Source organism: Laccaria bicolor, genomic scaffold, assembly GCF_000143565.1.
Source record: "Laccaria bicolor S238N-H82 LACBIscaffold_2 genomic scaffold, whole genome shotgun sequence".
NCBI lineage: Eukaryota > Fungi > Basidiomycota > Agaricomycetes > Agaricales > Hydnangiaceae > Laccaria > Laccaria bicolor.
The window spans coordinates 91,976-115,841 of NW_001889873.1; the positions used below are offsets into that span (position 1 = coordinate 91,976).

The 23,866-nt window shown below is 49.1% G+C and overlaps 9 protein-coding genes across 9 annotated transcripts; 5 read left to right on the plus strand and 4 right to left on the minus strand.

Annotated features, from left to right (window-relative positions):
• Positions 1-1,630: 1,630 nt before the first annotated feature.
• On the plus strand, positions 1,631-3,400 carry LACBIDRAFT_321485 (uncharacterized protein; the record flags this gene model as incomplete). The annotated part of the gene is made up of 1 exon (XM_001874388.1): positions 1,631-3,400. One exon carries the CDS (start codon positions 1,631-1,633, stop codon positions 3,398-3,400), a length of 1,770 nt encoding a protein of 589 aa, XP_001874423.1.
• Positions 3,401-3,878: 478 nt separating this feature from the next.
• LACBIDRAFT_304966 (uncharacterized protein) lies at positions 3,879-7,998 on the minus strand (the record flags this gene model as incomplete). Its single annotated transcript, XM_001874951.1, has 4 exons — positions 3,879-7,595; positions 7,647-7,662; positions 7,716-7,840; positions 7,894-7,998. 4 exons carry the CDS (start codon positions 7,996-7,998, stop codon positions 3,879-3,881), a joined length of 3,963 nt encoding a protein of 1,320 aa, XP_001874986.1.
• Positions 7,999-8,511: 513 nt separating this feature from the next.
• On the minus strand, positions 8,512-9,710 carry LACBIDRAFT_399656 (vacuolar protein sorting-associated protein 28). The gene is made up of 6 exons (XM_001874952.1): positions 9,541-9,710; positions 9,363-9,465; positions 9,196-9,306; positions 8,980-9,122; positions 8,864-8,924; positions 8,512-8,804 (listed from the first exon to the last, which is right to left on the minus strand). The coding sequence occupies exons 1-6, from the start codon at positions 9,693-9,695 to the stop codon at positions 8,730-8,732; spliced, it is 648 nt and encodes a 215-aa protein (XP_001874987.1). The 5' UTR covers positions 9,696-9,710; the 3' UTR covers positions 8,512-8,729.
• Positions 9,711-9,962: 252 nt separating this feature from the next.
• On the plus strand, positions 9,963-10,945 carry LACBIDRAFT_291952 (uncharacterized protein; the record flags this gene model as incomplete). Its single annotated transcript, XM_001874389.1, has 2 exons — positions 9,963-10,190; positions 10,247-10,945. The coding sequence occupies 2 exons, from the start codon at positions 9,963-9,965 to the stop codon at positions 10,817-10,819; spliced, it is 801 nt and encodes a 266-aa protein (XP_001874424.1). The 3' UTR covers positions 10,820-10,945.
• Positions 10,946-11,244: 299 nt separating this feature from the next.
• On the plus strand, positions 11,245-12,032 carry LACBIDRAFT_321488 (uncharacterized protein; the record flags this gene model as incomplete). Its single annotated transcript, XM_001874390.1, has 2 exons — positions 11,245-11,466; positions 11,526-12,032. 2 exons carry the CDS (start codon positions 11,245-11,247, stop codon positions 12,030-12,032), a joined length of 729 nt encoding a protein of 242 aa, XP_001874425.1.
• A 282-nt stretch (positions 12,033-12,314) lies between these two features.
• LACBIDRAFT_304970 (uncharacterized protein) lies at positions 12,315-13,699 on the plus strand (the record flags this gene model as incomplete). Its single annotated transcript, XM_001874391.1, has 4 exons — positions 12,315-12,343; positions 12,394-12,552; positions 12,626-12,710; positions 12,773-13,699. The coding sequence occupies 4 exons, from the start codon at positions 12,315-12,317 to the stop codon at positions 13,697-13,699; spliced, it is 1,200 nt and encodes a 399-aa protein (XP_001874426.1).
• A 119-nt stretch (positions 13,700-13,818) lies between these two features.
• LACBIDRAFT_229767 (uncharacterized protein) lies at positions 13,819-16,955 on the minus strand (the record flags this gene model as incomplete). Its single annotated transcript, XM_001874953.1, has 14 exons — positions 13,819-14,156; positions 14,218-14,383; positions 14,444-14,617; positions 14,679-14,918; positions 14,978-15,226; positions 15,299-15,508; positions 15,548-15,739; positions 15,796-15,873; positions 15,926-15,974; positions 16,052-16,108; positions 16,162-16,266; positions 16,313-16,385; positions 16,441-16,682; positions 16,735-16,955. Coding segments are annotated over 14 exons (2,394 nt in total), but the record flags the coding sequence as incomplete, so codon positions are not given.
• Positions 16,956-17,841: 886 nt separating this feature from the next.
• lcc3 (laccase, multicopper oxidase, benzenediol:oxygen oxidorectuctase) lies at positions 17,842-20,121 on the minus strand (the record flags this gene model as incomplete). The annotated part of the gene is made up of 14 exons (XM_001874954.1): positions 17,842-17,900; positions 17,954-18,012; positions 18,067-18,090; positions 18,140-18,288; positions 18,352-18,372; positions 18,435-18,962; positions 19,019-19,217; positions 19,266-19,293; positions 19,344-19,360; positions 19,417-19,486; positions 19,546-19,693; positions 19,756-19,824; positions 19,875-19,941; positions 20,003-20,121. 14 exons carry the CDS (start codon positions 20,119-20,121, stop codon positions 17,842-17,844), a joined length of 1,557 nt encoding a protein of 518 aa, XP_001874989.1.
• Positions 20,122-21,200: 1,079 nt separating this feature from the next.
• On the plus strand, positions 21,201-21,779 carry LACBIDRAFT_321492 (uncharacterized protein; the record flags this gene model as incomplete). The annotated part of the gene is made up of 4 exons (XM_001874392.1): positions 21,201-21,282; positions 21,315-21,388; positions 21,450-21,565; positions 21,647-21,779. 4 exons carry the CDS (start codon positions 21,201-21,203, stop codon positions 21,777-21,779), a joined length of 405 nt encoding a protein of 134 aa, XP_001874427.1.
• Between the last annotated feature and the right edge of the window lie 2,087 nt (positions 21,780-23,866).

A 23,866-nucleotide genomic window follows, 5' to 3' on the forward strand; every position in this document is an offset into this window, starting at 1 on the left:
AGAGATAGTCTAGGTTTCTAGACTATTCTCTAAATGTTTGATGGGCGGAGCTCAAAAATATATTCAGTCCAAGGGGGTAGCGGGACGTGGATCCCGCACCAAGGGTAGGAGGGGGGGTGTCCAGCCAAAGGCCGAAAAAAAAAAGTGACACCCCATCAATTTTCAGATTTTGAAGGGCAGCAACATTCCAGCTTCGGACACGGACGGTCCAAACCAAGAGTACTATCACCTACGTTGACACACCCTACACTCCCCACGCTGCCCCAGGCCAAGTGCCTCTTCCTTCTCTGAATGAGTTACACCACTCAGACGCTTCACTTTCTTTCTCGGCCTACACTTTAAAGAGTCACTTTTGAAGATTTATCACATGCACAGTAATGAAGAAATGCCCTCTCATTCTGTACCGTCAGTAGCCGTCAGTGTAGCTACTTACCCAGGATGATCCATCTTTAAACAAGTTTTTTCAATATCATGCTAGCACAGGCCCGTTATATGCATCTTCAGTGGACTCGACTTAGCTTAAACTTAGTTTACGGCCAACCGCCTGTGCGTAGTTGACTTGTTACATGGAAATATTTTGAATTCAAAAAAAAAAAAAAAAAAAAAAAAAAACATGAGTGTGGGAAAAACATACTTCATTAGGAAGGTAGTGGTGGGGGGGTGTCAGGCAGAACCCTGAAAAAAAAATAATGAGTGTTGGTCTCTTTTCCACATTCCGCCACCCCCTTGATTCAGTCATTTTTCTAAACCATAAGCCAAGCAACACAAATCTGTACAATTCTTCTTTGGTGACGCGGATCTCATTTAAGATCTCTCTACTCAACCTCATTCCGTGCCCACTGCGCCTCCAGCCTCAATTGATACAGAATTCAGTGAGGAGAACTGACCAATAACATGAAGACAAGCTGTACTTACGTGCAATCGGATGCCTGGGTGTGGTTTGAAGGAGAGCTGCATACATCGTCAACATGATGAAAAAAACTGTCCTACAAAACCCGGTTCAAATGAAAAATGACTTGTCTGTCTTCCACTGTTGACTCCCTATTGTTTCTCGAGAAATACAAGAAAGATGTAGTGAATAGTTCTTCAGGAGACCAACTACATAGGTTGGTGCATCTTGATAGATCTTGATGCCTTGCTTGATTTGGACGGGATGCTCAGGGATTGATTGTCGGACAATGAAAAAAGGGTTTATGCAAGCGATTTAGAACTAGAAGAGGGGGGGGGAGGCCTCGTCTAGATTAAAATCTAGAAGAGGGTGTTCGATGACAAGCGGAGTTCAACTTTGACAGATTGTGACCCATTTGGCAAACGGCATGGCGGCACGTCAGTTTAGAAAAATAATCTAGGTTTCTAAACCTTATGGGAAGTTATCCAATGACATCTTTTGGAGAGTACTCGTTAGGACTGAGGCCTCAGGCCCAGTGAAAATTGACCCTGTGCAGATCGGGTTTCTCCGGATCAAATCGATATATTTGCCAATTTCCGGCCATCTCCCCTGTTCAGATCGGGCTCCACCGATCCATTTGGCCATTTTTTAGGGTCGATTTTCACTGGGCCTCAGGAGTCAGAAGGAGTCATTCAATCGCGGAAAGGAGACAAACGTATTATCATTCTTTGTTTAGCAACCATGTCTACTCTACTCTACTCTAACACTACCACAGGACCTCACTCCGATTCTCCACTCTTGACCTCCCCCAACCTCCCTCCCGTCTCCGAGACGGAAGCCAAAGTGTGGTACTACGGCCTACCCTCCCGCCCAAATTTAATCGCACGCACCGGCAGCGTTCTGTTTAAGCTCGTCCCAAGCTACGACGCAGGCTTCCCAGGTCACCCCGAAACCAAGGAGCTCCGCATCGTAGGCGAGCACAAGATCCAGGATGTCTGGGAGAGCGAGCTAGCTCGTAAGATCCACGCTCTGCTCGATGAAAAACAGGTAGATTGGACGAGCACGGACGTCGTTCGGATAGCGGCTATCGATGAACGAGAGGTGCTGAGGAATAATCTTGTTTTGTGGATTGGTGTTGTTCCTGAGTCGTTGTCGTATGAGAGGGGTATAGATGTTGCGTTGAGGTGTAAGAGGGTTTTGGTGGATGATTATGGGATTGAGGATGTGGATGTTGAGATACGGACGTCGAGCGTTGTCAAGGCCGCTTCAGATGCTAGGCCGAGGATGTTTGAGCCTGCTTTATGCTGCGAGGATAATGAGAAGATGTTGGAGGAAATGGAGCCGCTTGCTTATACGCTTGGGATACCGATCTGTGGGAGGGATACGCAGGAGGTGGAGGGAACTGCAGGTTTTTTCCTCAATGAGAAAGGTGATGGCGAGGGCGAGGGGGGGAGGCTGTTGCTTGTCACTGCGCGGCATGTTGTTCTCCCTGATCTAGATGACGACGAAGATTTTGAGCGCAAGGAGGAGAGGGAGGAGAGGAAGCCGCGCGACGTTCTGGTGCTCAACGACACGTCGTTCAAGAAACACGTTGCAGCTGTTGAGAAGGCGATTCGGTCGGAAGATTCGACCATCGACTACTCGAAAAGGTATCTTGCGAGTTTGCTGAACGAAACTGGTGAGAGGGCGGAGAGAGGACGGAAGGCCGCGCAGAAGGAGGGGGAACAAGCGGAGAAGGCGGCAGAGCTGTTGACAGATTATCGTGTGGAGGTCTTACAGCATTGGGCGACTGAAGACAATCGTGTCTTGGGGCATGTGATCTACTCTCCGCCTATGGACGTGGATTCTACTTCGGGGTATGCCCGAGATGTTGCTGTTATTGCTGTCGATCCGGACAAGGTGGATCCAGCAAGCTTCCCGGGGAATATGATAGACTTGGGGGGCGAGCGCAGCCGTATCGATCTTATATTGATGATGCCGCGCAACTCCAAGAACGTGCACCCATTTTCCTACTCCTCTTTCTCCAGCAAGTTGGGTCTAAAGGGGATCGTTCCGGACGAGGAGATGCGCAAACCTGTTGACTACGATGAAGACGGTAATCCATGCATCGCCGTTCTTATGCGAGGTGCCACCTCGGGGATCAAGATCGGTCACGCGAATAGCATCTTTTCCTACACCCGTGATGATAAAGGGCGGGTATCCAAGCAGTGGCCTATTCTGCCTATACCGAAGGCGAAGTTACGGGGCAGTAGCTATGACCGCCGATGTACCACGTTTGGGAAGGTGGGTGATTCGGGGGCGGTGGTTGTTGATGCTGTAGGGAGGGTTGGCGGGATTGTTGCGTGCGGTGCGGGTGATAGGAAGTGCGAGTTTGATGTTACTTATGTTACACCTGTTGGAGCTGTGCTGGAGTTTGTAAAGGCGGGTAAGGGGCTTGAGGAGGTGAAGATGAGGGAGGGGCCGGATGAGAAAACATTGAGAAAGCTATTTTTAGAGGAAGAGATAGTTTGAATCTGTATCAAAAAGACGTATGGCACGCGCGTCCAAAACGCGGTCACGTGTCAGCTGCTAGCGACGATTCAACAACGTTTCAACATGAGTTATACTCAACCGTTGTTGAACCGGGTCTAACTCTGGATCTGACCCACCCGGTTCAGCTTGAGGCGCAAACTTCTATATTTCCTGCCGGTTCTGACCACCTCCAGAATCCAGGTGTATGTACATCATTCCATCATACAGATATTCAAGTCTGAAAGCTTGACAGGAGACTGGTGAAAGCCTTTGACATTTTTGGGGGGCTTTTCCAGCAGCTTTCGTTGTAGAGTTCTTGGATTTGAAGTTGATTTGAAAGCCATTTGTGTAGGGGTAAGGTTGGCGGTTGGTTGGCGGGAGCTCCAATGCAAGAAGGCTAACGGTACATCTCTCAAACCTCCAGCCTCCTTTAGGCACCTTCATTTTGTCCATTACTAGCCTGATTGACATGATTACATTAAGAATTAAATAAGCTCTTCATCGCGAAGATGCCAACAGTGATCACAAAAAACCAAACAGTAAAGCTCCAGCTTGCACCATTCTCCGATGCCCTCTCCGCCTCCTCCTGTTCCTGAAGCTGCCATTGTAAGCGGTGAAATTCCCATTCTCTCGCTTCTCTTATCCATTCTCCTCTTTGGCGCACCTGTTCCCTCTGTCGTCGAGCCTCCGCTTCCTCAGCCTGAGCTCGTGCCAAAGCCTGCAAGCGTTGTATCTCCCGTTCTCGTTGTTGCCCCTCTAATTGTTGGCGTCGAAGTTCCCTTTCTCTCGCAGCTCGAGCTTCCCTCATGCGTGCTTCTCTTTGGCTTGCTTCCTCCCTTTGGCGTACCTCTTCTTTTTGACGTGCTTCCTCCCTCCGGCGCCGTGCCTCTTGGATACGCATATTCATCTCTTCCCTCTGCCGTTGAGCCTCAGCCTCAGCCTGTTCCGCAGCCTGCAAGCGTTGTATCTCCTGTTCTCGTTGTTGTCTCTCCAACTGTTGCCGTTGAAGCTCCCTTTCACTGAGAGCTTGAGCTTCTCTCATCCGTTCTTCTCTTTGTCGTGCCTCCTCCCTTTGTCGTGCCGCCTCCCTTTGTCGTGCCTCCTCCCTTTGTCGTGCCTCCTCCCTTTGTCGTGCCTCCTCCCTTTGTCGCGCCTCCTCCTTTTCACATGCCTCTTTCCTCTGGCGTGCCTCTTGGATAAGCATATTCGTCACCTCTCTCAGTCGTTGAGACTCTGCATACTGTCGTCGGCGACTCTCCGCCTCAAACTGAGCCTGTTCCACAGCACGCAAGCGTTGTATCTCCGTTTGTTCCAACAGAACTGCCTGTCTCTGTCGCTCACGTTCTCGTTGCTCGCCCTCTGCCTTCTCCGCGGCTAAAAGCTGGGAGTTCTTTGGTTCCTCCAAGACTGGCTCTGGCGGTTCGCCATGCATGTGTGCACAAATCGTCTCTGGAGTAAAGATGCCCATGCACTTCCAACAAAGGTGAACACCACATCTACACGTCAAGTGGCTAGATCCTTCTGCCTTTTCGATCCGGATGCCACATGCAGGGCATTTCTTGATGCTATGAGCAGAAGCCCAATTGTCGGTGAACCACTTCTGTTCAGTTGTGGGGTTATAACGCATCCGTTGTAAACATGTCATTCCCTCGTGGGATTCGCCCTGGCAGGAAGAGCAGATCGTCGAGAAACAGGTGGGACATTGCAGGATAGGTTTGCTCAAGTCCCTCGAGTAGATCTGATTGCAATCCGGAGTTGTGCAGTATCCAAATTCCCGTGGATGTTGTCCAAGATATGATAGAAAAGCAACTTCTACAAGTTGATTGAATCGTTGCGCTGTTGAGAACTTCTGAATGAGAGGAATTGATAATGGCGTCCTGCAGGTGGCATTGTTGCCCATACAAATGAGCGGGAATTTCCTTGTGTTCGCCGCCCATTCCAGATAATGCCAAAGGCAGGCTGTGCAATACGAATGCCCACAGCCAAAGTTTTCGGGGTAAGAAACGGTATCGTAACAGAGGGAACAGATATCTGCGTGGCCTGGGTTGGAGCCGGGGTTCAGCAGAGATTCATCCATGACCCGCTTTAGGTGATGGTGAGCATCGTCTCCACCCTTGATCGTCAACCTCCACGGAGCGCAATCTAAGGATATGTTGTCACGTCCAACAACTTCCTGCAACAACCCCAGGCCACGCGTCAGGAAATATTGAGCAGATCGCTCCTTCAATGGCATAACCTCCTCCACAAGGGCGAGCCTCTCAACCTCTTCCTTAATCATCTCCTTAGCTTTAACCAGCATCTCCGTGTCCCCGTAAACTCTTAACGTTTGAACCTTTCGGTTGATCAGAACGTAAGCACCTGACGTGTCGTGGACCTGCTGTAGGAACTTGAATCCGGCATTTGTAGAAAAAGACCGGTCCCAGTAGCTAGGATCCAAACGCTCCCCAGCAGCAAGGCGTTCAACTCGAACTTTGAGGGTGCCAACTGCCTTCACGTCATTCCCTTCAACCATGACAACAACACGGCCATCCCACTGGCAGCGCTCGTTAATGTGAATGCACGCCATTCCCTTTCCTTTCTCCTGAACGAGTGAGTCCCATTGTCGTTGCTGGGACCGATACTGTTCACGCGGAATGTCGATGACAAATCGATGGGCCCTAGGAAGGAAGGCGTGAAGGTAAGGATAATTATCCTGTAGCCTGCGGTTGTCCAAAGTATCGCAAGCAAACTTTGCTTCCCCCCAGCTGTTGAATTGAATCTCCACTCGGATAGTGGAATTGAGGGTTAAGCTGGAAAGACACGCAAATGTCCCTCGAATGGCACCCGGAAGACCCTCGAGATGCTTGCGGAGGAACTCGATGAACCCTTCGAGGATGTATATTGGAGAATTAACAACGTGGAGGGAAGACGTTCCAGAGAACGCTTCAACTTCAGCTATTGGCACATTTGAAGGAAGGTTCATGATCTTGACGCTTTCGCGCCAGTTGGGGGTTGTTGGGGGCTGGGTATTCAGAACGGCTTTTACCCGGCGCCCGCCCAACATCTTGCCATCAAGTTCCTTAGCCTTAGCTTTCGCTACTTCCAATGTGGGGTAAGTGGCGATCACCGATGTGGATGAAACTCGCCAGTAGACGGTCAGGGTATTGGTGTTGTGCGACGAAAGGACCATCGAATGTTCAGACGCAATTGGGCCAACTTCGAACCGGAGGCGCTGACCTTCGAAATCGATGGTGCGGTCCGAGCCAAAGAGGGGAACCTGGTCCGCCCCTACCGAAAAAATGGCATCAGCGTGCATACCATTACTAGGCCGTGTTTCCTCGAGGAAAACATTTTCGGGATTGACGCCCAGTTGTGTGAAAACTGCGGCCACCTCATGAGGATTGGCGTTACACGGAAGGTCTTTCACCACGACCCGGTATAGGTCAAATCCAGTGACAACGGAACGGATGTCGAGTCCAGCACCAAAAGTCACTAAAGCGGAGCCGAGAACCATCTGTTGCATGGTCACCTGGGCTTCATGTGCTCGCCTCTGTTCCAGTTCAGCTTCCCTTGCTTTCCGCTCAGCATTCTCTCGTTCTTCTTTTGCTTTCTGCGCCGCATTGGCTCGTTGCTCTGCTTCCTCTCGGGCCACTCGCACTGCAATGGCCCGTCGCTCAGCTTCCTCTGCCGCCTCTCGCTCCGCTGCCTCTCGTGCTGCAGTGGCCTGCCGCTCAGCTTCTTCTGCCGCATCTCGCTCCGCTGCCTCTCGTGCTGCATTGGCCTGCCGCTCAGCTTCTTCTGCCGCATCTCGCTCCGATGCCTCTCGTGCTGCATTGGCCCGCCGCTCAGCTGCCTCTTTTTCCGCCCTTTCCTTTCGCCCAGCCTCTTCTTGTGCCCGTTGTCTTCTGAGACGCGCTCGTTCTTCGGCTTTCCGCTCTTCCTCCCTTTCTTCCCTTTCCTTTCTCGACGCCTCCTCCTTTGCACACTCCTCAGCCTGTATCCGCGCCACCTCAGCCGCCATTCTCTCCTTGGCCCTTCGAGCCTCCTCCCTGTCTCGGCGTCGCCCTGCCACATTACGAGATGGCGCCTGTGGTTCGTCCGCCTTCACTTGTTGTCGTGGGTCTACAACAGTATCCTGTGCTGCAGCATTCCGTATTTCCCCAATTATCATTCGTACCCTTTGTTCAGCCCTGTCAGCGCCGTCGATTTCCCGCGGCTTGACATGTCAATGTTAGAGGAGGTCACTAAACAGGGTGAGCGGCAGTACCAAAGTCTGGTGCGTACTGGAGGTTACATTTTAGCCATTGTGACTGCGTTCGTTCAAGTTAGAACATACACAGGTTGTGAAGCCGACAAAGGCTCATTCGAGCTCGCCGTCTGGGTTGCGGGTGGTATAGGGTTTCGACGACCCCTATTCCGCCCGTGTCTTCCTGTTTCACTGGGACGAGAAGGAGGCGTTTCCTGTACGTAGATCAAATTAGCTGTTGATTTCGAAAGCTTTGTATGTGACGTACAGTAGTATGAAGATATCTACATCTTTCGCCGTCAGGACAGCTGCCGGACAAAAAACGACGGCACCGTTGTCGAGATGAACCACTAGAGATAGACTCATTAGGCATCGCGGTGCGTAGATGGGCGTTGCGAAAAAAGGACGATTTTGACGCCTGAGCTCGGATTGCGGATTCCGGCCATACTTATTACGGCACACATCAGGTGCTTCCCAAATTCGCTGGCGACGCCTGGCCCAAGCTGTGAACCCGGTGAAATTCCGATGAGTTTTAGATTTTGAATGCCATGGTGAGGCCTTCAAGCTTCAGATCTCAAGTCGTGAATTTTTAGCTCACTAAACGGAAAGAAGTAACAGGATGAAAATGTTGAAAACCACTGGCAGCCTGTAAAAGACAACACTCACTCGAAGTAGCGTAGAGTTGCGTTCTATTACGTAGTATTGGGTGTGCTTCAGAGCTTTTGGTATGCTTTGGAAGTTCTGAAGCGGCCAGTAACCTAAAAATCCCGTTAAACGAACTCGACGGTTGGATTCGTTGGAATGGTTGAAAAAGAAAGAGAGATTTATTATTTGTTTTTGTTTCTTTTCTTCTCTTCGGGCTATTAAATCCTTAGGGAACCAACCAAAGACGAAAGGCGTATATGTATGTCACTCTGGGACTTCCTTGAAGGCTCTGTCAGTTACACAAGGAGCAACTTAATTATGTATTACTTCTTCCACTCTCCCTGCTTCTGGTCGTCTATCTTCTACATACGTCCTTCAATCCTAGCCTGAGTGAAACGATCCAAAAGCCTTCAACTTTTTCTCTTGGCATGTTCAAAGGTGAAGGGAAGGAATGCCGCGCTACGAAGGATCGTCCTTCCCCCCACTCAAACTGCGGAAGAACTCGGCGTAAGCATGATCCACATCGAAGAAAAGCTGTTTCCATGAACCTCAATTCGTCTTCAAGAGGTAGGCCAACAAACGAAAATACACACCTGTCTGGACTGTTCCTCCGTTATCTCTTCCGATGCTTTCATTCCATTCAGTGTGATAAGCCTGATTGGGAGTGTCAGGTCGGACGGGCAAACGACGACGAAAAAGAAAGTCGTACCACGAAACCATCTTACTTCGCCCCTCCCAATCCTTACTCCCCTTAAACCTCGCATACCCCGTGACGAGCTCTTGTAAGATAGGATGTAGCTGATCTTTCGCCCGTAGACGTAGTTTCAACGCGTCCATAAAGGTGATAAAGCTCTTTTTGGGAGGAGGTGGTGAGTATAATCTCAAAACAAGACGCAAAATGATTCCATGAGAGGTAAGTAGTTACCTGTGTAGTCTGCGCAACCCATTTACCCGTCTCTGGCCCCGCTTCACTTGAATGCTCCACCGTCGCTGGCACGCCGACCCTGATTCTATGCAGCGCAGCAGGATGATCCATCTGATTCATACAAGGGTAATGAGCCTCGAAATTCCACGTAAAATCCGTACACCCACCTTGTATCGGCTCATAAACTCCTCCACAGACGGTACATCATCCCCAACAAGCCTCAACATCGTCTTGTACTGCGATAACAAGCGCGTACACGCAGGCGAGTATCTCTTCAATCGAATCAAAATCTTAGTGCTCAGCTCTATGCTCTTAGGAGGGGAACTTTGAACGGAAGGAACTCACTCAGCTGCGGTAATGGAATCGCGAACGTATGCCCGCTCGAGGTAATCAAGCGTCACGATGATGCCGAAGAGGGTTGAGAGGAGGTTGTAGCGCTCCCGCTCGGCGTTGGTGTTGTAGAGCCGGACTTCTTCATCGAGGGAGAAGGGCGCGCTCATCGCTGTAAGATGTGGTGAAGGATTGATTAGGTTTATTTGTATGTGTGATTTGTAGACGACTTGGCTCCAGATTACAATGACGTCACTAGATCTTCAAAATAGCCCAAGTCAGCCGCTGGTTAGCCGCCGCAAAATCCTATAAATTCCCGAACTCTGTTCGAACATGGTTAATTCCAACTCTTCCAGAGACCACTTCCTTGCCAGCCTCTCCTTTCATAAATACACACTCTTTCTTTCAAACCCATCACTATCCTTCACGTCACTGGCATGCTCGCCTTTACTCCCCACCTCGCCATGCTTGCCGCCCTCCTCGCCGTCACGATCTTACCCGCGTCCACCATAGCCGCCGCCGTCGCTGAAGCTGAAGGATTTTATCCGTTTGAATCCAATGGCATTTATAGAAACGTCATCGGCGGAGGCAAGAGACAGATGTTCGAAAGAAACGACAAGAGTTTCAACAACCCACTCGGGGTGCCGGGAACGATTCAACTCAAAGTAAGCCCTCCTCATCCGTTTGATGATTTGATTCCAAGGCTAACCGGACATTTCAGAGCTTAGCGGGCGGCCATGCTACAGCCCTCGTCGTGCAAAATTTCGACAACCGCGGCGAGAGAGCTGTTTTGGCCGAAGCGGATGGTACGAACGGGACGCCAATGTTCTTGGTCCAAGCACAGTCCACCGGCACCGGGTCCATTCCACCTGATCTTAACGCGTTTCCCGGGGTTGCAGTCAATATCCACATAGCACATGGCTTCGAGTTCCCGACCGACGACTACTACTGCGCCACCGCCAATCTTGACACACATCGCGATTCGCCTTTAACAGTAGAACGCTGCTCCAACTCCAAGGAAGCCAAGGCGGACAAGACCCAAGTTTTCAGGTATAACAAGCAGACGGGAGTTATCCAAGCACTACGGCCCACTGGCTCTACTTCGTCGAACGGCGCGCTGCCAACTGGACCCTACCGCGGTCGTACTCTTACTTTCGTCCCTGGTGTAGCGAAGACCGAGGATGGCAAGGGCTCCTCTTCGAGCGCTGATGTGACGACGGCGGCGAATACCGCAACGGAGGCAGAGGCAGAGACGGGGGCAAGCGCACAGTCTGGATCTAGCACCTCGGCCTAGTGAGAAGCGATAAGATAGTGTAGTTCCTTCCATCCATGGTCAGTCACTTACGTCTAGTATACCCAGCAAGTTGGATCAGATTTGTGGTTTTTATTCCTGACGAACTATCCTTGGCATCGTGAAAATAATTTGAAGTAGTGCGTTGAAAACTCATGCGCCATAAGTAATGACAAAGTCTTCCGTCTCGATGCTCTCCTGAAATTTTGCATCTTCAAAGTTTGTTCACTGTGCCTTGCGCCATATCTTCGAAAGGATCCTGAGGACAATACAGATGCCTAAGTCAGCCGCTGGTTAGCCGCCGCAAAATCCTATAAATGCCTGAACTCTTTCCCAACGAGGTTCATCCCAACTCATCCAGACCACTTCCTCGCCAGCCTCTCCTTTCGTAACTACACTTTCTTTCTTCTACTATCCTTCACGTCAACATGCTCACCTTCACTCCCCACCTCGCCATGCTCGCCAGTCTCCTCGCCGTCACCATCTTACCCGCGTCCACAATAGCCGCCGCCGCCGTCGAGGCCAAAGGTTTTAATCCGCTCAATAGCATTTCTGGACACAGACTCGGAGGACTCGGAGGCAAGAGGCAGATGTTCGAAAGAGACGAGATAGACGAGCAATCCGGGGTGCCAGGAACGATTGATATCCAAGTAAGTCATCGTCATATGTTTGATCATTTGATTCTGGGGCTGACCGAACATTTTCAGAGCTCAGTGGGTGGCTCTGCTACATCCCTCTTTCTCAACATCAGTACTTTGACTCTGGACGAATCGTACACGGACGGGACGCACTTGATCATGGCTCAGTCTACCGCGTCCCTTCCATTTGTGTTGAATGCGGCTCCGGGGGTAGGGTCTCTCTCCACGTAGCAGATTTCCCGGCCTCCGGCCTCTGCGTCACCGCCAGTCTGGTCAAAGCACAGCCCTTCACAGTAGAACGTTGCTCCAACTCCAAGGACGCCAACGCGCACAAGACACAAGTTTTCCGGTATAACAAGCAGACGGGGGTTATCCAAGCACTACGGCCCACTGGCTCTACTCCCTCCGGCGACGCGCTGACTGGACCCTACCGCGGTCGTACTCTTACGTTCGTCCCGGGTGTAGCGAAGACCGAGGATGGCAAAGACTCTTCTTCGAGCACGGCGAATACCGCAACGGAGGCAGAGGCGGAGGCGGAGACAGGCGCGCAGTCCGGCTCTAGCAGCTCGACCCAATGAGAAGCGATAAGTTTTGTGATTCCTTTCATTTGGGGTCAGTCAGTCGCGTTTAGTATACCCAAGAAGTTGGATCGGATTTGTGGTTTTTATTTCTGACCAATTATCTTCGGTGAAAATATTTTGAAGTAGTGCGTTGAAAACTCATGGCAGCATGAGTGTTGACAAAGTGTCCAACATTACGACCGGCCTTGATGTGGAAATTGTCCCTTTGCTTAGCTTCAGCGAAGCCTTGCGCTATTCCTTTCAAAGATTCCTGATAATTTGCCAGTTCCGGCGTTGGTGATGGTGGAAGAAAGCTGGCCGTTATTTACGCAAGTTTGTACTTTCTCCTACTAGAACATATGCATCTCATACGCTTCAGAAAGGCAATGCCTCCAATATCCCTTCAGACTCGCGTCAACTCGGCTACATGGCGTGGAATGGCACGCTTGGCGCGTCCAAGGCCGACTTTCAAAGTACCTAGTCGTTCAACTCAACGACAACCTGGACCATGGCTTCACACATCAGCTATAACTCAACGGTACGTCCTCCAAAATCTTTCAAAAACGTCACTGTCTCTCAAGAAAAAACTCAGCTAAGCGTCAACCTTTCAGGCCAGAACCGAAAAACCCAAAACGGAAGCCCACCCCATCACCAACAGAAGCCCAACTTGAAGACGATGAAATGGACTTTGTCATCGTCAGTTCAGCCCCCTCCTCCATAATAGCCAATTTACACTCGTAAAATAAATACCTCTACAGGACCCAGACGAAGTCCACGCCGTCATCCAAACCGCCAAATCCACCTGGCCCACGCACCCCAACCTCCCCTCAGGCTGGAGCAGCGACTGGTCCAAATGGAGCCACCTCCTCACCTTCTTCTACCCAGCCCCCTACTACTTCCTCCGCCTCCCCCAAATAGAAATGTTCGTCAACATACGACACGCGATCCGCGGTGACGTCCTCCCGCTCGCGTACAACAACTCTCTTGAAGGGTTCGTGTTCACTACCATAAGACGCACGCCCCCCCGGGAACTGGGAAATAGGTTTTATTATATCGATTGGAAGAGGCAGGAGTTGTTTAGGATTGAGGAGGGGGAGGGGGGAGGGACGAGTGAGAAGAGGATGGTGCAGCTTTTACGTGATTCTAGAGGGATTGAGGGGATGAATCTTGTCAAGCTCAGACCGGATCCCGAGGGGGATAGGGTTGTGCAGAGGATATTGGACCATGATGATACGGTCATACCTCTCTTGGGAGAGAAATATCTGGAGTATACCCCCGCACCGACCGAGGCGCTGTTGGACCATTATATCGGGGAAGCTGAAGCCCTGACGCAGGGGGAAGAAGTTCAAGAAGAGGGTGCTGCTGTTGAAGAGCACCCCGGGGAGCCGGAGACAACGAAGGCGCTGGAGGATATATTAGAGTCGATGCGCGGAAAAGTTCCAGAGGACCAAGAAGAAGAGATAACGCGACGTTTGTATGAATTGCAAGCGCAGGCTCCGGAAGAACTGGGAGAGTTGTTGGAGATGGCGCAGAAGATGGATGGTATGACGGAGGATCAGGCGGAAAGGGTCGGGGAGGAAATACAGGAGGCCATGGGCGACCTCATGGATGAGGTTTCTCAGTCTAGCAAAACCTTGGCGAAGTTGTTGAAGGAAACGAAGAAACAGAGCAAGGCAAATGCATGAGTTGGTTGGTAATTTATTGTAATACATAATTATAGCGACATCCAAAAGTTGCAATTGGTATCAGTTCCAAAAGACCTAATCCTCCGAATCAATTAATAGGTTATCCTTCTCGCTTTTTTCTAAACAACCACACTCCCCGCCACGCATCCCATCAAAAGCGCATCCACCGTTCCCCCCGTCTTCACCTCCAACCAATTATCAAACTCCTCAAACAACCGCATCGCAAGCCCTCCCTCCGCTTTAACGCTCTTCTTACCAGGCCACATCCCCTTCTCCTGCACCCCAATAAAGTTGACGCTAAGCCCAGGGTCATTGGCGTCCGTCAGCTTGATAACCATGTCAAAGGTATACGTATCAGTCCCGTAAAACGACGCCTCTTTGACGTGATGCCGCGCATGCTCGTCTGGCGGACTGTTGTCCAGACTCCACTTGAGAACGTGCGCGTCAAAGGCGATGGCTGACAAGCGTATCACTCAGTCTTTGTACGTAGAAATTGTTTAAGGAAAGGAAACACGCACTTGTCCAAATAAGACCTGGATGATCAACCTTGATAGTCAAGCTCCGCGTCCCAGCAACCAAGTCCTTGACATCATTAACGGCAGACACTACAAACGCCTGCTCCTTAACCCAAGGGGATACGTATCCCGGTTCCACGGCCAGCGGGACCTTGTAAGGGGTCAAGAACTACAAAGAAAGGTATCAATCTATCAGCTGCTGCAGGAGAACAGGTTTGGCAAAGCTCACAGAAGAGAACGGGTACAGCGAGTCCCAATCAGAGTTATACTCATCCATCACAACAGGGGTTGGCACGACATCCGTCGTCGCTCCAAACTCATTCACAATATCTTGCACAAGAAGCTCGAAACCCGGTGCGCCATCCGCCGCTGCAAGGTGCAAGTGTCGCTCCTGCGAGGTGACCTAACCACCATTATAAGCATCAAGTTCCATCCCACAACAAAAACAACAACAAGAAACACACATTCTCCAAATGCAAAACAAACAACCTCTTCTGATGCATCTCATCAAACGGCGTCCTCATAGCAAACATACCCATCAACACAAACGTCGTCATGCTCAACAACAACACCCCACGCAAGAGCGCCCGGTGCCCGAATCTATGTGCAAGGGGCAACACCAACGGAAGAGACTGCGCGCCGAGACCGCTTACGAGTGTGGCGATCATGTTGTCCGCTGGGACTTGAGCGCCTACGCGACCCATCTATCACGCGCATGGTGAATAAGAGGTGTAAAAGACAAGGACAAAGGAGGCACACATACCAAAGGTACAAAAACCTCAATCGTAGGAATCGTGAGCAAAGAACCTGTGAGCAAGGGCAAAATCTGTCCAAGGAAATACGTGGCCAGGGAAATCGACTTGGTATTGCCCGAGAACAAGGGGTTGATGAGAAGGACAACGAAAAGCGGGAGAGCACAGAGGAAAAACATGGCCGCGGAGCCGACTTTGAGGAGCTGTACTAGAACCGCAAAGCCCGATTGCAGTAGGAGTATAGAAGTGAACACCGTTTTCTCGTGGACTTGTCCGACGAGGTATTGTGAAAGAAGTGCACCTACGTTCTCTCGTAAGTCTTGATCAAAGACGGTTGAGGATGAACTGAAGAACTCACCCAACAAAGCCGCTGGTCCGTACAGTGCGAAAGGAGCAAAAGGGTTGCTAAACCAGCTCAACCCCTTCTTCAACACAAATCTCATCACCAGCGCAACGAGGTTAGGAACCAACATCGTCCCAATCAGCCCAGCGACGACCGCAACCATCCCCTTCCTCTGTTCTCGAGAGAAACCCCCAGACCGCTTCAATGCCGGCGCGGGATCGACAAAAGTCACTCGCACGAGAATGAATGAAGCGGCGAGAAGTAAGGTATAGAGGATCTTGGCGGTAGTGAAGGTGTACATAAAGAACAGGCCTCCAATGTGCGCAAAGTACACTGTGGTTACAGGTGCGTAGCCTTTGTTGAGTGATGGCAGTGGTGAGCCCGGAGCTGAGAAGTATTTGAGGAGTGCGAGCGCGTTTTCAGCCATGTGCTGGGAAAGAATAAGCAAGGTTTGGTGCTAAAAGATATCGAGATTGGAAACCTTACCTGTCCAACACCAATTTCGATGTTCTCCACGAGATCCTTCCGCATATGATACAGATAACTATTTCCGATTATAGCCATCTATACGAATTCATAGATTAGTAATCGCATTGGAGAAGTCAAGATGACTTACATCAAGACCGGTAACATTCAAGTACGTTTCAAACTGCCGGAAATCAGTACTAAAAATGGTGAGACCTCGATGCCGATAGGAAGAGGAATACACCTCGCGCAGGGCTCAAGGTATAAATGAACGCACTCTGACAGGATAATTCCCGAGCTGAAAATATCGTTCGCGAAAGTTGTTCCATATGGTCTGTTGGATTGATCGTCAGAGCGTCTTGGAGGTTGGTAAGCTGAATTGGGTACCTTGGGACGTGGGAGTAGGCCTTGATCATTTCCTCGGATGTGGCTTGGAAGAGGAGTTCGCGGCCGGTCGTACCAGCAGCTTCAAGATTAATGGCGGCTCGTACACTACGGAGGTTAATCAATAAGAAACAAAACACGTCAAATGGCTCACGTTGGGGCAGTAATATGTTGGGTAGAGTATAAGTGTGACCCGTCCTGCAGGGATTCTTCGGCATGGTTGAAAACTAAGAGATCTCAGCACCTCAGAACATTGATGTAAATATAGAATGGTTATCTCACGGAGAACGATCGCATGTTTTGGGCTCCAGGTAGGTGTCTCAATGAGAACGCGCATGCACTCTAACATTACACCAACTGAAATGGCGTCATCCGCAGCGCCTGGGCTTGGCAATGTGCTGTCCAAATGGGAGTTGACAAGCACCGCGTGCTCCTTGCCCTCAGGCGTGCCGTCGGAGACTCTGACGATGATGTTGGTGAGGTTAACGTAAGTCTTGTAGAGCCTTTTGCCCATCATATCGAATCTTTGAAGAAGGGGATGAGCAAAACAAGGTTGAGATGCATCGTTGTACACACCTGTGGCTCCCACTTCCTTCCTGTCTCCACACCTCACATTGCAGCTTCCTTCCACTTTCCGCTACTAGTCTCTCACAGTTCTTCTTGACCTCTTCCGCTTGCGAAACCATGTATTTGTCCGCCAGGGCATGTTCCAAGGTGCCTACAGTCCGATAACCAATGTCTTCCGAGAGATGCTTCACAACATCAAGGATTCGCGCTTCTGAGATTTGGGGAAGACCCGTTACAGGGTTTGATCTACAATCGTCAGCTTGGGACCAGGGACCAGAAAGAACGTGCTCAAAAGTATACTTACAGCTCAGTCAAAGCTACAGGCAAATCTAGTGGCGTATAAGTTGGCAGTTCCTATCGAGAAGTTTGCACTCACAGCGATGTTGCCTGTAAGCCAACCATGGCGCGCCAATAAGAACGGGCGACAATAAAAGCAGTGAGCGCAGTGGGCCCCATCGAGAACGAGAAGACATGGCGTTGGAGTAGAGAAAGACAGAGCTCTTTTAGAGGAGTTGGGGCACGGAAGCGGTGGTGCCAAGGTTCGCTCTTTGGGTATGAGTTAGATCCGCTCTTGGCAGAGGTATTTAGTGGAATTTCAAGGTGAAATTCGGGTGTATAGGTTCCAAGGATGTCGTCTAAAGCATTCCAGGTATGGGTGAAGAGTCAAGCCGAAAATGTCAAGTCACATAAGGTACGGTAAAACTCACAAGGCCAAACAAGATCGAAGAGGATACCGGACTTCTGATTGCCGTGTTCCGGCACATACCACTTGCCTCAACGTTCATCATCATCATACATAAGTAAGTAACCCAAAGTAACCCTCAGTGAAAATGCTAAATCTCGAGACAAGAAAATCGCGCTTTACTCGCCTCCTACATAAATGAGTCCACAGGTATGTATGTAGGTATGTCACGGTAAGTACCTCCTACTTTTGTCCACAGTATTCGAAAGCATTAGGTTGTCCTTTCTCTACTACTGCAATGCGTCTGGTATACAAAACGAGGGAAAACAGTTGGTAGACACACCGTAAGTAAAAAATAGATTCAGATTGTCCTTCAAGTCCGATTCAAGTTTTAAGGAGCGTCGTTACCTTTTAGAAGGAGAGTGGTCGTATAGTTACGTGAAAGATTCAGTGGGAAGAGCGTCGTAGGTGGGGCACAGTTTATCCCATGCGGCTGTGTCAGAATATAATCAAAAACTATGAGGTTTAGACACGAAAGGAACATACTAGGATGGGTGCTAGTAGCAATCGTTGGAACGTCTTCAGCAAACACGATCGCCAATCCGCTAAAATGTATTATTAGTGAAAGCTATTGACTAGGGAGTCATCAAAAGACATACAGATTAAGATGCCAATCGATGTGGCTGGTTAAAATTTGAGCTCTTGATCAACGGTAAAATAAAGCGCCCTCACCAATGCATAATCCATGGGCCCGGGTTGTTCGTATTGAAACGAATGGTGACATTGTCTGTGGAAGCTCCTATACTGACCACGTCACGGCGGACAGGGTTCACATAATTGTAAGTTGAATTTCCTGCACTCCGCACAACGGCAAAGGCATGCTATTTTTGTCGAAGTTGTGTTCATCAGTAGACATTCCAGAGAAGAAAAAAACACAAACGTACTCCGTGTAAATGAATGGGATGCTGGGAAATCGTTGATTGAATATCATTATAGTTTATGAAAAGATGAGAAAGTGAGTACGTACGGGACTTCCGGCCGCGCCTCCAGGCATTGTAACTTCAACAACCTTATTGCGAGGAAGGGTATATACACTTCCAGAAGGTAACAAATCCTGTGCGGTCTTGGCGCCGCTTAGAATCTGTAGTAGAACGGGCACTGTAGGTGGTTGGAAACTCGCTCCGTTGACAGTGAATAGGAGTTCCGTGGCATTGAACGTGATATTCAAGTTGATATTGACATCAGCACCTCCAGCAACTGGCTTTCCTGGAGCGCCTGGGTTCGTCAACGGGTGGAGGCTGGTTTCAAGCATAGGAACGACGCTGGTAGTTTGATTTGTCGTAGGATCCGAGCTATTAGCACCGGAATAGCGGAGGATGGCCGAGTTGACTCCCCCGGAGAAGCCTTGCGTCCCGACATTAGGTAGTGCACGTATCCAGTAATTAGAAACTGCCTGATTAGCCGTCAAAATGAAAGAATATCTCTGTCCAGCGAAGATCTGAATGGAGTCCACAGTTGTTCGTTGAACGTTGTTGCCGTCGACTTCGATGATGGTCTGTTTGTCTGACTATCAACGGAGCTGTTCAGAAGAGAGAAAAATGCGAAACATACCATGTTATGCCCGTCAATGGAAAAAGTAAAGTTGGGGTCGCAAGAAATGGAGACTAAGCGGAAGCGGTAGCGCGCGTTGCGCTTAACGTTGATGACTGCAAGGTCAGAAGAAGGTCCGCCAGAGTAACGACCCTTCCCGTTGATCAATGTCGAGTCCGCTGTAGGGACAAGGCCGGCAGATGGAGCGGGGGTGTGGTACCTTCAATTTTAATTTTAGAATTGGCGACTCGGCACGGAAAATTCTTACCAGTCCGCAAGTGTAATGACAGTTGATTCTGGTTCAGAATAATTAGCGAGTATCTCCCGAAATTGAGAGCGCCATTACCATCATCATAATCATACCTAAAGATGAAAGTTAGTAAATGCGAAAAACACCCGATCTTGGACAAAATACGCACAAATATCTGTATGGGTCCAAAGGATCGTAAACCACCATAGCGCCTCTCAAGCCGTCGCAATATTGTGTGGCTGAAATGAGAATGTGAGGATGAGTTGGGGGCAGAACATCAGGCTGACGGTCAACGCACAGTGGTGGGAATGGTACCAAAAGGTTCCGGCCTGATCAGGAACAGAGAACTGGTATAAAAATGAGTTACCAGGGGCGATGGGGCATTGCGCCACTCCAACTGGACCGTCTGCCCAGCTGGAGTTATGCTGGAACATGCCATGCCAATGCTATAGATTATGAAAACATCGGTTTAGTAAAATGAAGAGGGCACAAGACAAAGCAAGCTTACGATGCTAGTGCTCCTCAACATCGTCGTGTCGGTCAGGTGATCGGCTACATTCAAGAAGAATGTGCTACCCTGGGGATTGACGTTAACTCGAGGTTCAAGGGGTGAACAAAATGTCCAACCTTGGTGCCAACAATAAGAGGTCCAGGGAATGTCCCAGCCGTCGAAGAGTTGCCGGCGAGAACGGCGCTGTGAAGTAGCAAGAAATTATATGTCAAAAACATTTCCGAAAAGTACTTGGAGGACGTACGAGCGATTGTAGCCATCTGGTTGTATGTAATTGTTGACGATATGGACGTTCGCAATCGGTCCTATCGACGCACTAACTGTCTGTAAAAGAGTGACGGTGAAGAGAGCGGATACAAGCATCCTATCTTGCGGGGAAATGCGAAATTTACAAACACTCCTCGGCCTTTATAACGCTCATTAGTTGGACCTTGTTCCCCAAAGGCCGTCATGAAACAACGTATCAAGAAGCGATTCCGAGAACGGACGCTGGCTGTCCTGAGGCAATATTCTTGATGTGGTGCCTGCAGAAGCTCGACAAAAAGAGCGAAGTCAATCGGGTGTCTCAAAATCAATTACCCCGTGACGGAGAAAATATCCCCTGCCTGAGAAGTAACACATCAGAACACAAGACTGCGGGAAAGGAATATTACTACTGGAGATAGTTGAGTGGATTGTTCCCAAAATTTGTTTCCCCCGACTCAGCTGAAGCCGTCCGATAACGTCCTGAAGATGACAATTATTTGAAGATGCGACAAATTTTTCAAGCCGGCCCGATACATTCTAGACAAAACTTGTTGCTTCGAAAAGTCGAATAGCCGGGTGCAGACTCAAGACGTCGATGGCATCGTATATCTCTTGGAAGAATAGCCCAAGAACGAGAAAAGGCCGCTTAGGGCAGTTCGGGATTCGACGGTCGCGCCCGAAACGAACGAGCCTTTTATGCTCGCTGTCGGCCACTCAAGGGGATCGGGATGGTTATTGCCTCAAAATCCAGTGGCCTCAGGGATAACCCCGGTCCACCCCGTCGTAGGCCTTGTCCGGAGTCTTTCAACCCAAAGAGAGTTGTTTGTAGTTGAACGAATAACGGGAGTTCGGCTTCGCCAGCGTGTGCCAGAAAAGATGCTGCGTACTAGGACGCCATATGAGAAGTGCGCTAACGCGTGGAAGCTATTCAGGCTCGGCTGAACAAGGAGGTAAAGCACAAGTTTGAAAACATGCTGCGTACCAGAACGCCATCTAAGAAGTGCGCTAACGCGTGGAAGCTATTCAGGCTCGGCTGAACAAGGAGGTAAAGCACAAGTTTAAACTGCTCTTTTACTCCCAGGATATGAAGTTTTTTCGAAGGAGCGGCTCCTGACCCGTCGTTGATTGATGGCGGCGGTATCTTGCTGCGCTCGACGAAACGTGGGATGTAGCCAGTCCCAATTGTTAAAATCGTGATGGGTGGTGCGCCTTTCCTCTGGGACTGGCAAAATGGCCTCTGGAATAAGATAGCCGACGATCGCGCAACCTTCTTTTCCCGTAAGTTATAAAACAAGTCACACGCGGACTAGCAAACCCCAGAAACATGCATCCCAAGTCAATTCTTATCGCTTTCGCCCACCTTCTAGCCATTGCTGCTGCTGCGGTAGGTCCTCCGAGTCCTGGGTATAGAAGTGACCTAATTACCGAGGAACCGCCGTCAATAGGTCGAACCGCGTCAAGCTGAACCAGCCCCCACCGTCTTTACTGCAGAGAGAGTCTACCACGCAGTCATCGACCAACCTCCTTACTTGGTTGATATGACCTCCACCATCACTTGGACGTAAGCTGTTCATCGATTTTGAGATTCTTCTTTATGACTGAATTCGAGTTCGTAGGGAAAGCAGCACCATTTCCGATACAGCTACATCGTCGACGCCTACGTCCTCATCGACGCCTGCGTCCTCATCGACGCCTACGTCCTCAAGCACTGCATCCTCAAGCACTGCGTCCTCAAGCACTGCATCCTCAAGCACTGCGTCGACCTGAAAAGATGAACAATCAAACCAAAGAGACTGATTGAAGCAGAGTTACTTTCTATTGAAGTTATCGCCCAGGTTTTGTACAATGAGAACCTTCAACAGTTAAGAATTTAGCAGCTGTAACTCAACTGATGTGTTGCCAATGCAGTTATGTTAGTCATCATGGCCCAATAGTGATGGGCCACCCGGCCCTGACAATCAACCATGTGGTAAGGGCCCAGCCGGCCTGGCCGGTTTGATGGTGGGGCCCCAATATGAAAGGGGCGGCCAGACCCTGTACAATCACCCAGTAACCATGGGCTGGCCGTCAGCAACAATGGCCCATATGATTGGAGTAGCTGGGTGTACCTTGACTGCCATATCCTCCTGCAGAGCTACCCTCCGCCGGGGCTAAATATTGCACCGGCGGTGATGATCATAATGAACACTTAGAATTACAAGCCTGGCTCATACAAATCATACATAATATTGTCAATCTATGTATGTTGTTTGCTATGATTTCATTGGAGCTACTAAGCACTGCACATTGCCTCCAAAAGAAATGATAACATTTTCATAATGTTCTGTCAGGAGAGGCTTCATGCATTCCTTTGCCAAAAGTGCTTAGTTCAACCAGTGAGGCAAATGTTTCACCACTTGGTGATGTAATTTTTTTATGATACTCCGCCGGACCACTCCACCAGTGACATGAAATTTCTGTAAGACACTCCACTGGACTAAACACCACACATTGCCTCTGCATAAATGACAAATACTGGATTGATCTGTCAGAAGAGGCTCCACACATTCAATCTGCAAAGGTATTTAAGGCCTGGGTGGAGTAATGCAATCTTTCTTAAAGACAACCCCAGCAGAGCAATGCAATATTTTATAATGACTCCGGTGGAGCAATGCAATATTTGTAAAAGAAGGCCCCACCGGAGCAATGCAATATTTTTTTTAACAACTCTGGCGGAGCAATGCAATATTTTTTTAACAACTCCGGCGGAGCAATGCAATATTTTTTTAAACAACTCCGACGGAGCAATGCAATATTTTTTTTGACAACTCCGGCGGAGCAATGCAATATTTTTTTAAACAACTCTGACGGAGCAATGCAATATTTTTTTGATAATGCCGGCGGAGCAATGCAATATTTTTTTTGACAACTCCGGCAGAGCAATGTATATTAAAGGGAACTAATGAAAATGATAACCAAAGTGTTTCAATCAATGAGGAGAGTATCTGCTGGTAGCATAAAAGAAATTTGAAATGCTTAGGTGGAGCAATGGAAATTTCTTTTGTGACTTCAATTTGAGAATGAAATTCCTTCTTTTTAATAGCTCTGCTGGAGGTCTAGAGTAATATATATATATATCATGAAGCTCCATCGAAGAAGTGCTGTTTCTTTTAAAAAGACTCTGGCAGAGAAGTGCAAAATGATTCAATGTATTTTTTTCAATGACTCTGGCGGAGTAGTGCTTTTCTTTTTGAGGCATTAAAAGTGGAGTACCACAAAAACACAAAGCTATTTAAGTAAATCAGCAAGGCAATCCTTTGGCAAATATTATTCCATTGGTGATGTAATTTTTTTGTGATGCTCCGCCAGACCACCATGCGGGACCAACCTACTGCACATTGCCTCCGAAAACATAACAAAAATTTCATAATAGAATAAATTAAGTTCATCGGCAGGGCAATCCTTCTGCAAATATTGCTCTGTCAATGATGTAATTCTTTTTACAATACTCCGATGGACCACCATGTGGGAGCAGTCACCACACATTGCCTCCAAAAACATAGCAAAATTTGTATAATGGCCTGTTACAATGAGTTCCACGCATTCACTTCAAAAAGATATTTAACTACACCAGCAGGGCAATCCTTCCGCAAATATTACCCCGCCGGTGATATAATTTCTTTTTATAATATCCAATAGGACCAGCCACCACACATGGCCTTCACAAATATAATGGCCTATCTGAATGAGCTTCAGACATGTAGGCAATTAAGTACACCACAAGGGCAACCCACCAACAAACATTTCTCTGCCGGTGATGTAACTCTTTTATCACACTCCACAGAACCAATCTGCCATCAACCTCTGCCAAATTTTTATCCTC